This window comes from Adelges cooleyi, unplaced genomic scaffold (assembly GCF_023614345.1).
Source record: "Adelges cooleyi isolate 19-005CV unplaced genomic scaffold, UGA_ACOO_1.1 ACOO_flye_CR_arks_rails_tigmint_CR_PRNA_8, whole genome shotgun sequence".
Classification (NCBI taxonomy): Eukaryota; Metazoa; Arthropoda; class Insecta; order Hemiptera; family Adelgidae; genus Adelges; species Adelges cooleyi.
Window position 1 is genome coordinate 4,599,383 of NW_026096513.1, and position 17,516 is coordinate 4,616,898.

The 17,516-nt window shown below is 28.4% G+C and overlaps 1 protein-coding gene across 2 annotated transcripts; it reads right to left on the reverse strand.

The window, feature by feature from the left end:
• Positions 1 to 2,138: 2,138 nt before the first annotated feature.
• LOC126845858 (ATP-dependent 6-phosphofructokinase) lies at positions 2,139 to 17,207 on the reverse strand. Of its 2 annotated transcripts, none has more exons than XM_050584847.1 (15): positions 16,731 to 17,207; positions 16,570 to 16,664; positions 15,789 to 15,940; positions 13,766 to 14,166; positions 9,955 to 10,063; positions 6,691 to 6,879; positions 6,399 to 6,589; positions 6,198 to 6,285; positions 5,521 to 5,667; positions 5,296 to 5,454; positions 5,071 to 5,223; positions 4,767 to 4,993; positions 3,345 to 3,442; positions 2,923 to 3,145; positions 2,139 to 2,790 (listed from the first exon to the last, which is right to left on the reverse strand). In XM_050584847.1, the coding sequence occupies exons 2-15, from the start codon at positions 16,655 to 16,657 to the stop codon at positions 2,649 to 2,651; spliced, it is 2,367 nt and encodes a 788-aa protein (XP_050440804.1). In that variant the 5' UTR covers positions 16,658 to 16,664; positions 16,731 to 17,207; the 3' UTR covers positions 2,139 to 2,648. The 2 variants fall into 2 exon arrangements, with proteins under 2 accessions (XP_050440804.1, XP_050440803.1); XM_050584846.1 differs by lacking the exon at positions 9,955 to 10,063 and adding an exon at positions 10,516 to 10,624 and having other exon boundaries at positions 2,144 to 2,790; positions 16,731 to 17,204.
• Between the last annotated feature and the right edge of the window lie 309 nt (positions 17,208 to 17,516).

The following is a 17,516-nucleotide window of genomic DNA, read 5'->3' on the forward strand; positions in this document are numbered from 1 at the left end:
TATTATTAAACAAAATAGATTTTATATGGCGGCGTTTTGTATAGGCAATTTAGCTACACGAATGATTAGAAATATAAATTATGACATTAAAACAAAATTATTTTAAAAACTACACTCGCGATAACGTCTTGGGTGGGAAATATTATTAAATTTATATAATACTGACGAGTCTCTTTTTTTCCCCTTCTCTTATTTAAAACAAAAAAATATAGACATTTTAATGATTGTTAGTGATATAATTATGCTATAATTTATACTACATAACTGCAAACTGTTGCTAGACGATATTTTTTATTTGCTCTAGTATAAACTGGGTAGGATGTTAGAAAATTCCTGATGATTAACAATATTATTTACTTAAGTACTGATGCCTCATTAAATTACACTATTCTGACAGTTCCACGGTAAGTCTATAAACATTTAAGGTAAATAGCTAATACAAAATAAGTTATACCGATATGATTGCATATTTAATGTGTTTATAGGCGGAAGGGGGAAGGATTTACAATATCAAATATGTGTTTTAGTAATGATACAAGTCAAACATTTTAAATTATGATTTTCATTAGATGTTGATTGTTTACTCAATTACTATTACCTTGGTGATAGCTCAAAAACACAAATTGTTGGTCACTTTTGAAAAAAAATGTACGGTTGTGTCAGTGCCTAATAACTACTAGGGAAACCCCCCCTTTTTTTTTTTGCGAAATTGCGCCCCAACTTAATTTTAAATCCGAGTAAATTACACGAAAACAGATAACTTTTTTTTTTATGGCTCATTAAATATAAACAGAAAATTCTGGGGTATGTCACCACCGTTCAATAATGCTGGCCGACAAAATGCTTACCCGGATGCGTAGGATTCAGCATCATGAAGTTCGCCAACATACTGCAAAGTCCAAACGTCTAAAGTATACAAGCAAACGCAGTGACAATTTTCCTTCTTTATTGAAATTAATATCAAAAGAGTTACCATAAAAACTGATGACAGCACAGTAACGCCGACTCTCAACGGTAAAATCGTTAGGAAATCGTTAAGAACGAACATATTTTAATTGTGAGTATCTATCACCTCGAATATTAAAATTAAAATTATATTTCACTGACACTGTTGACGTTGTAAATCAACAAGACAACAAAACATGTTTGACGATGGCAATGAACAATGAAATAAACAAATTTAACAGCTTTCCCATCCCATCAGTAATTTATTGGTGATCGACTTGAAGCATTTAGACTGCATTCGCTAGATACCTATTTTTATTTACTTTGTAGTCGTTACGTATTAGATATAATTCAGTTTTTAATTAATAGGCGTATAATTTTTGTTTATTGACAAATAAATTCAATTTTGCTTGGAAACAGACAATTTCTATAAACTACGCTTCAGACGTAAATTCCTAAGGGTTTTGACAAATACCAATTTTTTTGTTTATTTTTCAACCTTTTTCTGATATTATATCAAAAATTTAAGCGCCGAGAATCAAAAAGGATTCAATTGATTCGTTTACGGGAGAGCAAAATAAAAGTCATTTTATGAGTGTGATTATATGGTAATTATTTTTAATTGAATATAAATATTGTTTTAACAAGTACAAGTGGAAAATGCCTCATTGAAATATAATTAATGATCAAAAGTGCATTTGTAAAAAAATGGTCACATCTACTCTTTTCGGTTCTCACCGCTTAAATTTTGATTTTTAGATTTTTCCAAAGCATTTTTTTGTATAAAAAAACTAACTTTTGTTAGTCAAAGTAAAAAACAACTGTTTTACAAAAAAAAAATTCTCGCCAAAGTTAAAATTGGCAATAAATAGTACTGTTCCAATCAATAGTTTTTGAATTCCAAAACCTATTCGAAACACCCCCGTGAATTATAGTACGAGTATTTTATTAAATTTAACATGAATTAAGTTAGTGTGTGATCCTAAATTGAGCTATTTTTGTTAAAAATGTACCGTCATAAGTAAGTTCATACACATACTAGTACTAAATTTGGGAACAATAATTGATAAATAAAACCAATATTTTATTGTTGAAAAAAAATGTTTTCTTTTATGTATTGCACGTTTAAATTTATTAAGTTTGTCTTCTACAATATTAATTTGATCCATGACTTTTGAAATTCTTTAATCGATATAATTTCATATTTAGTTTACACACAAAAAAAAAACATTTGACAATAGGATGACGTAATGAAATAAACAATAAAAAAACAACATGGATATTATTACAACATAAGTAACACATAATTGGTACACAATACATAATATTATTATCAAACTACTAACAGTTAAAATTAATATAGAAATTCGAGAGGCTAAACAAAAAAAAATATTTTTGCTCCTACAAGTAAGTACTAAATAGACGGATTTACATTTTTATCTCAAGTAAAAACCGATTAACAAATAATTAAACAAGTGGGTCAAATAGTAAATGTTTTCTTTTCATTTCAAATGGAATTACCTACATTATACAACATGACTAGAGTATTTACTAATATAGTTTATAACACGAAAATGTTTTTTTATAATTTAGAAAAATCAAGTTTAGTTACTATATGTTATTTATTATCATGATCCATGTGCTAAGTCATCAACAACGGCATAATTTAAATACAACAAAACAAGTCTAATGTGTTTTTGTTTTTAAACCAGCAATGTATCTGCTTCCAGTCCTTCTTCCACAGTGATGTACATACCTTCTTCTTCATAAGTACTATCGTGCTTAGCAAGGATGCGTAACATTGGTCTAAGTTTCAACCACCATTGAGTTTTGGGTATCCGTTGTCTATAAATTATAAAAGCACATGCGTTAAAATCAAAATTATTACGAACTTAATTTTACATGTTCAAATTATGTAAACCAATTTGAACTAGTTAGTTAAAACAGTTTCAAAACTACTATCCATAAACAACTCACTCAAAGTTGGTAAGTGGAACTAAATCCGTCAGCGGGGTAAATCGATATTGCCGCCTGACAACCCCCATCATTGCGGCTGTTTCTGGAGCTTCAGTGTAGATAGTTCCGTCCGGTCTAGTGGACTCCCTTAATTTTTCTACAAGCCATTCGACACATTTAGCTGCCTGTTTTGTGCCCATATTCCGATCGAATGGTGTGGGCGAACCACCTTGTTGCATGTGCCCTGCAATTATTCGATTGTTATAATTAAATTAAATGCCAAATGGGTTCAATTAAACTTATTCTAGAGAATAAACCTTTAACAGACAAGAGAATTAAATCAATCGAACCCTGTTCGGCTTAATGGGACAACTCTGCTACAAAATGTTAAGAAAAACAAATAGTTATTTAACCTTATCTTCCATAAAAACTTTTTTTTTTACCGAGAACATTCATACGAGTGCTGAAAAGCCCTTTTCCTTCTTCGGTGTACAGCCTAAATATGAAATCTGTATTGTAGTTTTCACTGCATTTCTCATTTCTGAAATAAAGAACAAAAATAACAATGTTAATATGAAATTTTATCAAGATAAAATAAAAATGTTCCTATTTTCACATTTAGTACAGCTTTAATACAGTTTCACAATTCAAATTATCTCTTAAACAATATTTTTATCTTGAAAATATAAAATTGGTGTTCATTTTGAACTTGTTATCGACCAGTCATTTTTTCTCATACAATATTACTCATATAAATGTCTGTTTTACATAAAAAATATCAATGTAAAATATAGTTTTAGAACTTTTAGAAACATGAAAAAAAAATTCAAATAGCCATATATTTTAGTGGATATAAAAAAAAAAATTTCAAAAAGTTGTCATCAACTAAGATATTGTCACCTTTATTTAACTACTTGAACACAAAATATATTTTGCAACGAAAATTTAACAAACCATTTTTCTATCTTTAACTTTGTTGTTCTTGGTCTTTATTTCTATTAGGTTACATTTTCAGGTTTTTAAGTAAAAAGATCTCAGTTAGTCAAACCATGTTTACGGAATAAGTGCTTTTGAATTTAATATCAGTTTTTAATTTTACCTGGACACAAAAATCTCGAAAAAAAAAAAATTTTAGAACTAATAAACTTACAAAAACTTAATAAGATGACTTTAAATAGATGTCCATACAAATATTTACATACAAAGTTATAACATGTTCATATTAAAATGAACAAGATCTTCTAGAATATAGTTTTCAGGCAACTCATAAAATACTGTAGTTAGTCTTCCTTTCTTTCTCAGTTTATATATGTACTATATACATGTATTATGTATATATATGTATCTTACATTCTGATTAATTTTCAACTAGAAAATTTTATAATTGCGACCAAAATACACAAAAAACTTTCACCCCCTTAGAGGGGTGGAAAATAGGTATAATTTTAATTTGGGACTATTTCCGTATAGGGGCACACCAAATAAATTTTCCTCATAAATTTCACCTCGATCTTAATCAATCATTTTCTCGAAATCAAAGCGAATCGAAATATGAAGTTTTTTTTTTGATTTTCCCAATGTTAATAGTGAAGAAGTGAACCTCCACCCCTAAGGTACCAAATAGCTAAACTTTGTAATTTATAGAGAATTTACTCATAGAAATTGGTCCAGTGTAAAATAAGTTACAGTGGGTAAAGACTAAAAAAAGCTCACACCATAGTCTCAGCTTCGCATTGAAGTTAAAATAAATAGAATATCTTTTTTTTTTGCCAAGGTAAATCTTCATTATAAATTAATTCTCGTGTGTACAATGTGTTACTCTGTGGTTAGTTTTAAATTTCATCTTTGTTGTGTAGCTCCATTACCTTAATATCAAGCCTCGTTGAACACCTTCAGCCATTTTGGACGCCATGTGATACACATCATTTTGCAAGTCTTTAATTGTGAACTTCTCCTCATAAATATACGCTGCATCCGCTCCTCCTGCCAAACCAGCTACAGTAGCCAAATATCCACAAAATCCGCCCATTGTTTCAATAACAAAGACACGCCGCTTCGTTCCTTGAGCGGACTGTCTAATCCGATCACAGATCTAAAAGATGAATACGAATAAATTGCATTGTAAAATTTATTAGTGATATAAAATTTAAATATTTTTGATTAACCAACTTCGGTAATCTCGTTCAGAGCCGTATCGCAACCTAAAGAGAATTCCGTACCGGGTACATTATTACTAATAGTCGAAGGTATAATGACCATCGGTATGCAGAACTCTTTAAATTTATCTCGGTTTTGAACCAATTGCACTCCAGCTTGATATGCCTACAATAAACATAATAATATCCTAAATAGGTGATTGTTCTAATTGATAACAACAAACGACACAACACTTACTTCAAACCCTCCGATAATCAAAAGAGCTTGGATATTGAACTCTTTAAGTCTCGCTGCGATTTCAGGCATACGCTTTTCGGGTAATGTACGTTTTGTGCCCAACATAGCACCGCCTTGACCAACCCAACCGGTTACGTCAGACCACTGCATTACTGTGATCTAAATAAAAATAAGTTATAGATTGTATCTTTGGTGGTGATCATGTCTTCATCCAATACTACTTACGTTTCCAGCAACCAATCCTTCGACGCCATCGTGAATTCCATAGACAGTGTCGCCTCTGTAAATACAATTACGCACAAACGAACGGACAGCCGCATTCATACCACAAGCTGGAGCGCCGATATGCATCACTGCAAGAGTGTATCCTTCCTGTGTTTGTTTAAATTCAATTTACAACTGTACTTACATAAACGTGTACATTTTTTTATATACATACATATACAATAAAAATAAACAATAACATATATACAGGGTAAAACTCAACACAAAAAACAAAACAAAAATTGATTACAGGAGCGAGAACAAAATAAAAAAAGTTTTTTTAGTTTTATTCAGCATACTACTTATGTACATAACTCAAAGTTAATAAATTTCTATGTACTGCAATAATGAAAATTTATTAAGCATATAAATCATTCAAAACACTCCACCTTTACTACCAAATGTCTTACCTGACCCCACAGTGTGTCTTGCTGTATTAAAATAATAATGTTTATAAGTATATGTTTAGTTTTTTGTGCAATCATAATCGTTTGATTATACTTACTCGACTTAGACTCTAAAGGTAATATGCATGTAAAAAAGGTCAAATAAAAATGCATGAATTAATAACATTCCGGGAATAAACATAATAGAAATTTGTTTGTAATTATATTATATATTGTGTATATCTAACTTACCAATCCCCGTCCCATTTCGTCAAAAGCTGAACGTGGAGGCTTCAAACGAGTCAACATTTTATAAGTTTCTAAATTTCTAGCAAAACTCCTAAAACATTATTTTTTCTTTTATTTGCAGTTAACAAACGTACGACATTAAATATAAACACAAATTTTTTAATTCTATATATATATATATACAAAACATTTTTTTCTTTTTACCTTCCTCTCAACTGAACGGCTAATTCCCAATTTTTGTCTGCCATCGCTTTAGCGACAGCCTTTGTCCTCTCCACACATTCCATCAATGGTAAACGAACAGCTTGGTTACCATCCAAAGACACAACACACGCTTCAGTTTCCGGAGTAGCTTCCATTAGAGCCATTACAGCTTCAGCTCCCATTCTGCATCCCTATAAAATGAATATGTGTATAGTGTGTATGTATATTAAAATGTATATAAGCATCTGCTCAATTTAAACATTTGAACGTGTTACATGTTTCAAAATATTACCAAAACTCGATCGAATGCTGATGGAGCACCGCCTCTCTGAACGTGACCTAAAACAGTAATACGAGTATCTTGCTTTAGGTTGTCCACAACCACTTGTTTCACCATCTCCGCTGTAATGGGTTTGCCTTCACGGTCAATTGCACCCTCTGACACTATTATAATGTTTAATCGCTGACCTGCTGTTCGTTCCTAAAAACATAGTAAAAGATATTAATTACCGATTTTTTTTTTTTTTTTTTTTTATGTGCAAGAAGAAGTTTTGAAAGCCCAAATTAAGTTTTATACATTTATGTATATTGTATATACTATATATATTAGGGTGGTCCTTAGATTTTACTTTGCCAAAATCCATGTTGGATACCTATCAATCAGCTCCAACTTGACTATTTTACTTTTTTAAATTATTTTTTTGTTAGATTAATTATATTAAATTTAAGATAGCATTTTATTAAGAAAAATTATCTGAAAATGTTTACTGGTCGATAACCTGGTAAGATATGTATAATTACTTTTTAAGTTATTGAAAGTTAAAGGGTAGGATGGGAGGTGGAATGCGGTAGAGTAAGCGCGTAGAGCTATTTTTATTTGCGCGCATTACTCTAAACTTAAACAACTTTAAAAGTAATTATCCATATCTGGTTATCGAACAGTCAAAATGTTCAGGTAATTATTCTTAATAAAACGCTATCTTAAATTTAATAAAATTAATGTAACAAAAAAACAAAAGCAAATATTTAAAAAAGTAAAATAGTTAAGTGCAATAAAAAATGTGGTGCTTATAACGCAAATGAGTATAAATTAATTTTAAAAAAATATTCACTAGAACAAAAGTAATTTCATTTGTCTTATCTTTGTGGGACACCCTTTATGAAGTAAACGAATCTGGTTGGCTTTAAAATTATTTCGTCGTGAGCAGTGTGCATTCTACGCTAAATTAATAATTAAAAATTAAAATAATTAATTTAGCATTCAATGCATACTGCTCACAATAAAACATTTTTAAAGCGATCTAGACTAGTTCTCTGACATTTTATAACTATACAATTTTTATTTTTTTTTAATTAACGGCTAGTACAAAATACAAAAGGAATGTTAACGTACAGAATACAATTTAGCATATTACAATTATTATTAATCACACAGAGATGGCTAAAAAAGAAAATATGGGATCATTATTTGCAGTGCTCCAGATACGAATGAATAGAGAATTTTCAAGGATGTTCGTAGAGGACTGAAGAATGTAAAAGGGTACGATAAAACGTGTTACACGCGAAGAAATAGGAGATAAGAGTGAAATAAATAAATATAATATAATGTTAAATGCGGTAAGTAAACCGTTTAAAATACTAAAAAAGAAGTCAAACAAAGTAGGGTAAATTAAACATTAGTTAAGTTCATAAGCAATTGCTACAAATGCGGTTTTAGAAAAAATCTTAAAAAATAAATATACATAAGCGCAAGTCAATGATATTAAATAAAAACCAAGCATGACATACAAAAAAAATCTGGTTGATTTAAATGTAAATACTACACAATGCTAAAGTAAACATACAATTACCTCGGTGTAATTGGAACAAAAAAAAAACAAAAGGCACTGCACAGTAGGTACAGCTGCAATTATACGCGTACGAGTAATTAAGAACAGCGTTGTCAAAACAAAGTGCATTTGACCAAAGCAATTTGTACCAAGCATTATCCGTTTTTATGTTGTAAAGAAATAAGTCAATTCGATTTTTTTTAAAATTATATCTATAAATTATCCTGAATTACTAAACAGCAAAGCATAATTATTGTACCAAGTCCCATAGTCCTTTTAATTATAAAATAATTAAAATTGTTTTTGTTTTTTTATGCTGGGAAAAAAATATGGACAAAAAATGATAAAAATAAAATACCATTATTTTAATATTTTATTTGAAAAGGTGTTTATTTTACAATGGTGTTATCAACTTTTGGCCAAATTGATACAAAGCTAATTGTAAGGAGGTATTTTTTCATAATTAATAGATATTATTATTGACATTGTTTAGGTTATGATTTATGATGTCTACTGACTAGTGTTTTACATGTTGTTTGTTATTGTGTTATTTTACTGTTTTATCGATAAGTACTCAAATTGTCCACGGACCACGAGACAACAATTATGATTATATTGTTTCATTAATAAAAAATAAATAACAGTTATAATTATAATAATTTAAATCAACCATAATTTCTATTAAAAAACTCATTAGTTTAACTAAGTCTAAAAAATTTGTTTAAGTATTAACGAAAATAAATATTTTGTATTTCGTTATTTCTATTTCTTAATGTTATTCAAACATTAAGACATTTTTATTTTGTTTAGGGTTCGAAGCAGCTATTGAATTTTTTCAATAAGTTCGACTTTCAGTTAATTAAGAAGTTTTAAATAAAAGTTTTCATAAAAATGATTTTCAAAAACATGATTTAAGTATTCTGTAAAACAGGAGTTCTAATTTTGAGAACTCTTTTGCAAAAAAACTATAAGGGGAGGAATGATGGCTTGAAAAAAGCTTTAATTTTAAAAGTACTAATAATAGCTATTTTAATAAAACAGTTCTAAAAAAATCGAGAAGAATTTCAACTTTTGAACAGAAACATGTATTATGCAAATAAACAATAAACTTAAAATCAAATTAAGAGAAATTTTGTATAAAATAAGTTAACATTGAATTTCGATTTTTATTTTGATATTTAAATTGATGGATATTTAGTAAAAAATGAATAACTTTCTCGATTATTTTAGAACAATCTGGTAAAACAAACGTAATTTTGTTACTTGTTATTATATAAAGCCATTTCAAAGCGAGCAATAAGCTATTTTCTAACTATTATCTATTGTTATTTGATAAGACTTGAACTGCTTTTAACTATTCTAAATTCTAAAGACCAACGTACACAGAAAAGTATGTTGTTTGAATAGGCTCCCATCGGTGTCAATAAATAATTACACTAATACACTCTCGAGTCTTACTACATTAATTGATTATACTATAGACATTTAGAATACTCATAGTGATTCATTATATAATTGGAGTATAATATGAATTGGTCCATTATTAACTGTACTAGAGAGGAAATCACTTAGATATTAATCATAATAATTCACATTCTACAGCTACAAGCAACTAGATTTTGTTCATTTAATAGAGCATAATAACCATACATCGGTTTTCGACTTAAGCATACAGACTAAAACGAACAAGCATTTAATTACGGCAGGTTGTCAGAATTCGCTCTTGCCTGTAATAACTTTTTACACATTTTCGATGCCCAGTCTTGGTGCGGTGGCCATTCCGGTATGAACACAAAATCGGCTTCAGACGCCAATGCCGTGACGAGAGCTAAATACCTGCACATTTGTTTGCATAAAAGTAACGCTACCGCTCTTTTTTTGAAATACACATACATATTATTATTAAAAAAATGTGTAATTCAATCAATAACCATGGCATAATATATGATATTAAAATTTATATTATGTAAAAACCACAATCCTTGATCTATATCTAAATTTCATAAATTAACATTATTTTTTTTCATATCAACGTAAGCAAACATAGATTCCCATAAATCCTATGACCTTATTTACATTATTTTGGGCTTCTCTTTAAGAGATAAAAATCTAAGGTATATATATATAACAGGTAAAGCTTTTGTTAGACTATAGAAAACGATGGCAGGAAAATAAGCATGCTGCAGTGCAATATCAGCATTATTTGTTAATATGTGATTTTTAAGAGTTAGGGCTAACTAAAAAGGGTTAATTGGTACATTTTTGTTTTATTATACAATTATCCTTGCCTGCTCTAATTTGGTACAAAGTTTGGTTGGCCAATCAAGTGGTGGAGGCATCTCTGGTATAAAAACGTAGTCAGCTTCACTAGTGAGGGCTGTGACGAGTGCAAGGTACCTTAATATGCAACAGTAGCGTTATTAAACTTGTATAGACACTGTGCACCAAAACACTTAGCGCTCCTGAGGACAACAGCGCAAACTTATCGCTCCATAAAAAAGCATTAAAAAATGTAAAATTTACTTATTTGTAATTTTGAAGATTGATTATTGGACATTTTTTTTCTAATCAAGTTGTTTGATATGCAAAAAATGGAAAAAACCATTCGTTTTAAAATTGCAGTGGATTTAGAATAAATTACCAAAATACCCGAATACACATACCCCGAACTTAATATACCTATTGTCCACGGTGCAAGCTGTTTTCAATCCGGTGAACGGTGTCTATTAAGAATTCTTCATAAACTTGTATTCGGTAGTATAAAACCAAATAGATTGAGTTGTGTTGAGAAAATTACAAGAATGTTGGATTCCGATGGTTATTTTTATATAAAAAAAATCCAAATTATTACCTACAACTTAAAGCTAAATCAATTTTGAACACTGAAAAATTACTATGTAACATTATAGATGGGCAACTCGAAATATGTCTCCATTATTAATTTGACGCTTCATGTTTTTTTGAGATTGTAAATGTTTAATTAACTGCAGGGAAATCCAGAAATTCCATTACCTACATTAATGTTATCAAGTTTTACCTATCTATAGTACATTGAGTCTATTCTCAAAGTGACCCTATTTAATTTTGTTCATTCAAATTCATTTAGGTTTCTAAAAACAATTCAATATTGACTAAGCCATAATTGTATTACTTATTTGTTTTTTAACATCATAAAAATTGAATGAGGTGATTCTATGACTAAAAATTTTATACACATTAGTCATGGATATTATAAAAAGAAAAATTCTTATTTAAAAGCAACATTTCAACAAGACAAATTCCAAATCATATTGAAAATGGCAAGTGAATAAATTTAGTTTTAAAATATTTGACACAAAGATTATTCTTGATTGTGTAATTAGAATTACATACGAATGCAAAATATTTTGTTTTCTATACTAATATAAGTTAAATTCAAAAATTGTTGAACGAATAAAAGAATTATTTAATGTTAAAGTAATAAAATAAAAACTGAGTAACAAAACAGCACCATTTTTGTATTTAAATAATATTAATGACTATTTACACAATTAAAAAACAACTATTGCAAAGACACAATCAAGCATTAAAATTGTTAAGTAACTGATAAATAATAATGTTAGGATCAAATTGAAAAAACAGCGTAAAATGGAATAGAAAAAATAACTGTACTTATAAATCCAACCAGTTTACATCACGGAAGTGTAACCTAGTATATATAATATATACTCAAATTGTTTCGACTAATAACTGTTAGCTCTCGAGTTAGCTACATACAATTAAAAATTAATAATCCTAATAAACTCTCTATAATATTGCCATTTAATATCAAATAAATCGAGTACACGAGTAGTAAGTGAACCTATTTCTAAGTATTAGTAATCGGTGATTTGTGTTTTATATAATTTTAATAAAAATAAGTTACTTACAAATTTTACTAACAATGTTACATTTATCAAAATTTAACATATTATATATGTGTACTTAAAAAAATGTTTGAAAAAATATATACTTAGTTTAGTTTATGCTATAGTTTAGGCAGTTATTGCAGTACTAAAGTATTAATATTGTGTGTATTCTTATTTAAGAAAAAATATTGTTTGAAACAGTTATAATATAAACAACAGTAAACCATAATTATGTGCAAAAGTTGTCAACTACATCCGAAAAGTTAACTTACGGTAAAATATGTTAATTAAAATTGATTAATTTGTCCAAATTGATAAACTCATATTTTTCAAAGCAAAATCAATATCGTTTATATAATATGAAATCTGTATCTTTTCAAAGGGGGCATTATTGATTGACATAGGAAAACTGTTCCTAATTATTAATCAATTTTGAGAAATATAAAATAAATGTAGGCACAAAATAACAACATAAATAAAAATATTATTTGAGATACAAACTAAAATGTATAAAGAATAAAGACAGTTTTAGTTATATTGCTATCAAAGGCAATCAATTGTTATTAAAACAAAGGTCAACCACATAATTCTGGTTTTAAATTATTTGTAATAAAAAAATGTATATAATAAGAATAAAAACCAACTAGATTGTAAAAGAAACATTATATAATATTATAAATAAATACTATAATTGAGCATTTTAAAAATATATTATTTTCAGCAACCAAGCTGGACAATTTTATTACTTTTGTTGTTTAATTTCTAAACTTTAAGATTAGTATTTGCATATGTAAAATAATAATTTAAAAATATGAAATACTAACTTTTGTATGCTTTACAAGGTTTTAATTATACATTTGTATGTATGCAATTTTTATTATTAAAAAAAAAAAAAAATGTTTTATACAAATACTAAAATAAGTTAAGAAAAAGAAAAAGCATTACCTATGCACGGAGAAATGTTTAAAAGAAATTTCAAGGTGCTAAGAGTGTTGTTTTTTCTAAATGAAATAAGTATAGTAAGAATAATCAACATTTGCATAGGTTGTATTACAAATTTTGATGCGGTTTAAACGTTATAATTTTTTTTGGAAACCAAACTGGTCACACAATTAATTATTTAAGATGTGTTTATTTAAAACACTATAGCGGTTAGAGAATTAAAAACTGTATATCATGTTAACTATGTTATTATTCTTTTGCCTACTATTTACAAACAAATATTGTAATTTGAGTTGCTTTTTGGAAAAATGTATTTTCTTGCAAAAATTAACATTTCACTTGTTTAAAAAAAAAAGTTTCTATTATTTTAATATATAGATGGTTAATTTAATGCAACTGTTCAAATTTTCCTTGAAATTCCTTTGAAATATCTATACAAAATAAAGGTCATAGAATCACCTAAAGCTAAAAAATTATTTTGTTTCTCTCATTAAGTATAAAAGTATGTTCTTGTAAATAAAAATTATAAACGCTGTAAAGTTTAGATTATTTCTGAATCAAACCGAATAACAATTACAATGTAAGCCTGTATGTACTGTGCGAATTTGTTGAAACTTACTAGTTTTTCAATTTTTACTGTCCAAATTATTAATATTGTACACACTTTTCAATTAGACTGTTAATTTATTAAACAATAGTAATGACTTACCCACAATGGCGTCCCATCACTTCCATAATAAATGTTCTCTGATGGGAGTATGCGGTCGATGCAATTGCATCAATAGCGTCCATGATACGATGTAAAGCAGAGTCGGTACCAATCGTCATGTCTGTACCACAGAAATCATTGTCGATGGAGCCGACCATACCGACAATATTTAATTGGGCATATTTTTCGCGTTCAGTTTTATTGAGTTGTTGATTTTTCAATAATTCGTCCAGTAAGCTGGACCATTCTTGTCGGAATAGATTGGCTCCCGTTAATGAGCCATCACCTCCTATTACTACTAAATTGGTGATTCCACGTTTTACCAAGTTGCACGCAGCCTTCAATCGTCCAGCACGATCTTTGAAGTCCATACAACGTGCTGAACCAATTACAGTACCACCCTAAATAATATATCAAATTAAAAAATTTTTATTAGCATGGTATTAGTTACTTTGATATAATTTCTACACAATCTTATTAATAAATATTATTTAAACATAAATTATATAAAAATTAATTACCATATAAATTTGAATGACTATTTAACCAAAGTATTTTAATAGGGGTTATTTGAAGGTCAGAAAGTTCTTTAATACTAGATGCAAGATGAATAAAAAAAAATTGCACGTAAAACAAATAGCTTTCAAAAATTTAACTAATAATGATTAAAAAAAAAATTGTTATTTTTGAGCTTCGATTGGGAGCTAAAAAGGTATTCATTTTTATAAAGGAGCTCTTTTGATTTTGTCTAGACCCACAATACATTTTTAACTGCCAGATCGTTCATTGAGTAGCTACAATAATAGTACATCAAAGGAAGATTACAAAGGCTAAACATTTAAAAATATCATCCCTTGTATTCAAAATTGAGAAAATGCCTTAAAAAGTATATTTTTCTACTTAAAAATAATGCTTGCTATAATTTCTCAACAAATATTCTAATAGTTAAGAATTTGTTAGGAATATTTTTAAGGTAACTCTTACCAAACTGCAGTCAAAAAACCAAAAAATATTATTTACCCTCCTTGCCTTGCTCTCAGAAAAGTTCCGAACTTTTTCTTTATTTCACTTTTAAAGAGGTAATTGCCTCTTAAGACTGAAAGTAGGTGTAGTGTATCCTAAAAAACCCCAATACTTAGAGAAATTTTTATTTTATCATAAGAAAACCCCCAAAACACATGTACAGTGATTTTTATGTACATTTAATACTTTTCACCATTTATAAGTTCAAATTGGAAAGACCTGTGACCTCCTTGACCTCACTGTTGGCATTTTTTTTTACAGAAATAGCTGGTTCATTAGTGGAAAACTACTTGAAAAATACTACTAAAACCACTTTTAAATATAAAACTATAAAGTAGTGTTAGTCAAATTATTCTGTTAATTTAAAATATAAAAATAATGCAAACACAAATATACTTAAATTAATAATAAGTCAGATATAATAACATGAAGTATTAAATTTAATAAACAATTTTTAATGAGCTATATCAATTATGTAACTAAAAGCAATCGCTTTGAAACTATTGCGCAATCATGAATTATTTCTAGGGAGAAGTGGATCATAAACAATATTATAAAACTCTGCTTGGTTAAAATACTGAAATTTTTTTTTAGAAGTACAGCTTGAACCCTCACCCAAATTTTGTTGTCACTGCTATGTAAAGTCAAACTTTACAAATACAAATTTGTAGCTAGTCAGCATAAATATATTTTTATACAAAACACATGTTAACAATGGCCTATATAAAACTAATCATATGACTAAGGCTGAGTTTGTTTCTACTGATCTACTGATCCCGATTCTACTGATCACAACAAGTATGGTTATGTTAATGCTACCATTTTACTTATACAGCTTCATGTAAATTCACTGGTACTATTGAAATTCACATCATGTAACTAAGATACTAAATATTTATGAATATGATTATATGCCTATAAATATCATTATATTTTTACTGTATGTTGATATTTCAACCATACTGTGGTGAATACTAATTTTATACATACTTGTACTAACCTTATGTATTATTGAGGATACCGAAGACCAATTAGCTTCTACAATATTATCCCCACCGTCTACCATCCCTTGATAACCCTCTTTTATGAAAAAGACTTTGCAACCCAAATATATGGCCATACGCACAACAGCACGGACAGCCGCATTCATACCTGTCGAAAAACAAGAATACAATACTCACCTCCTACTTAATAAGTACTAAAAAGTTTATTTATTATAAAAACATATCAGTTGTCAAAGTACAATGTAAAGGCAAACATCATCAAGTCCTAACAATAACAGTCAACCCACAGTGGATTACCCACCATCAATAAATTGTATCACAATGAAAACTTCTAAAGTTTATGAACTCCCAACTACACAACAAATTAATATTTATTCAACTTCATAAGCAAAATGAATTGTATAATATCAAAGAACCATTACAATTTATTTATAATATTGAATTGTTAGATTTTACAGACAAATTATAGTTTATCATAGTGTTTAAATCAATTTTTATAATTTTGTTTTTAAAAAAAGAAGTAATAAACTAGTTTTAGAATTTTAAATAAAAAAATTATATTGTATATGTATACAATTTCAAACTAAAAAAAATACTTGTATATATTCCAAAAAATATATAAATCATTTACTAAAATACGTAATCTCTATTCAATATGTCTTCTAAAAAAATGAATGTATGGTCTACTTTAAAGTAAACACAATATCCATAGTTAGCCTATACAATTTTCTTAAAAGTTATATTTTTCCATGTTCATTTAATAAAAATATTACCTACCTTGTGAATCACCACCACTAGTGAATACTGCAAGCCCTTTGCCCTTGTGTGAACCCCGTTCAATAAACCTTTTCTGTTCTTCTTCCATTATTGGTCTGAAAAATAAAATACTATTAACAAAATGTTTATATTGTACATTATTGTCCACATAAGATCCGTACCAGTGTCGTTAAAGCAAAGAAGTGGTAAAAACCAATAAGTAAGAATATATTTTTTGTTATTTTACTAAATAAACGACCTAATTAATCATTGTAAAACAAAAATCACTAATTGTTGACATCAATAATTATTATAGCTGTTTGTATAGCAACAAGCGTTATATTACTAAACGCTATTTTAAAACGACTGCCGTTTCAAAACGACCTCTAAAGGTCACGAATCACGGTCAAAAAATTAGAAATAACGTTACTTTTTTTTTTCACTAATGTACATTACATATAGAAGGGATAGATCAACCGTGTGTACATCAAAGGAAAGTAAATACAGATGCGGTCGTCATACAAAAGTAAGAATGAAATGTTGACTAGTGATACTGATGACTGAATAGTGAGTACATAGATGACAAATGTCTGTCCAAAATCAGAGTTCTAACCAATAACCAGCCATGCGCTAATCGCTATATATGCGCAAGTGCAAATTCAATAATATTATGTATGTCAACAAAGTCTTAAGTCTACCGACTTTTATCATTTAATAATCAGCTGAAGTGATAACAAGAATATCCACCTATAAAACACAGATATCATCAACAATATTACCATCTGTAAATTTGACCACGGTTATGTATTAGTGAACCACGATAAGCGGCTATATTATCGTCTATTATGATCATAGACCCATCTTTATAGGTCTATGATTATGATAATAACAAATTCGGTAGATATGTACAGAAATTAAAACTACAGTCTACAGACTAATTTAAATTTTAGTAATAGTCATGAAGTAAA

What these genes read in the sequence shown, in the direction of transcription:
- LOC126845858 (XM_050584847.1), bottom strand. Translation starts at nt 16,657, where the DNA reads ATGGAAGAAGAACAGAAAAGGTTTATTGAACGGGGTTCACACAAGGGC. An exon ending in GCCGTTCAGTTGAGAGGAAG is followed by an intron (nt 6,286 to 6,398) that starts GTAAAAAGAAAA and finishes ATAATGTTTTAG; the next exon opens with GAGTTTTGCTAGAAATTTAG. An exon ending in TGATTATCGGAGGGTTTGAA is followed by an intron (nt 5,224 to 5,295) that starts GTAAGTGTTGTG and finishes TGTTTATTGTAG; the next exon opens with GCATATCAAGCTGGAGTGCA.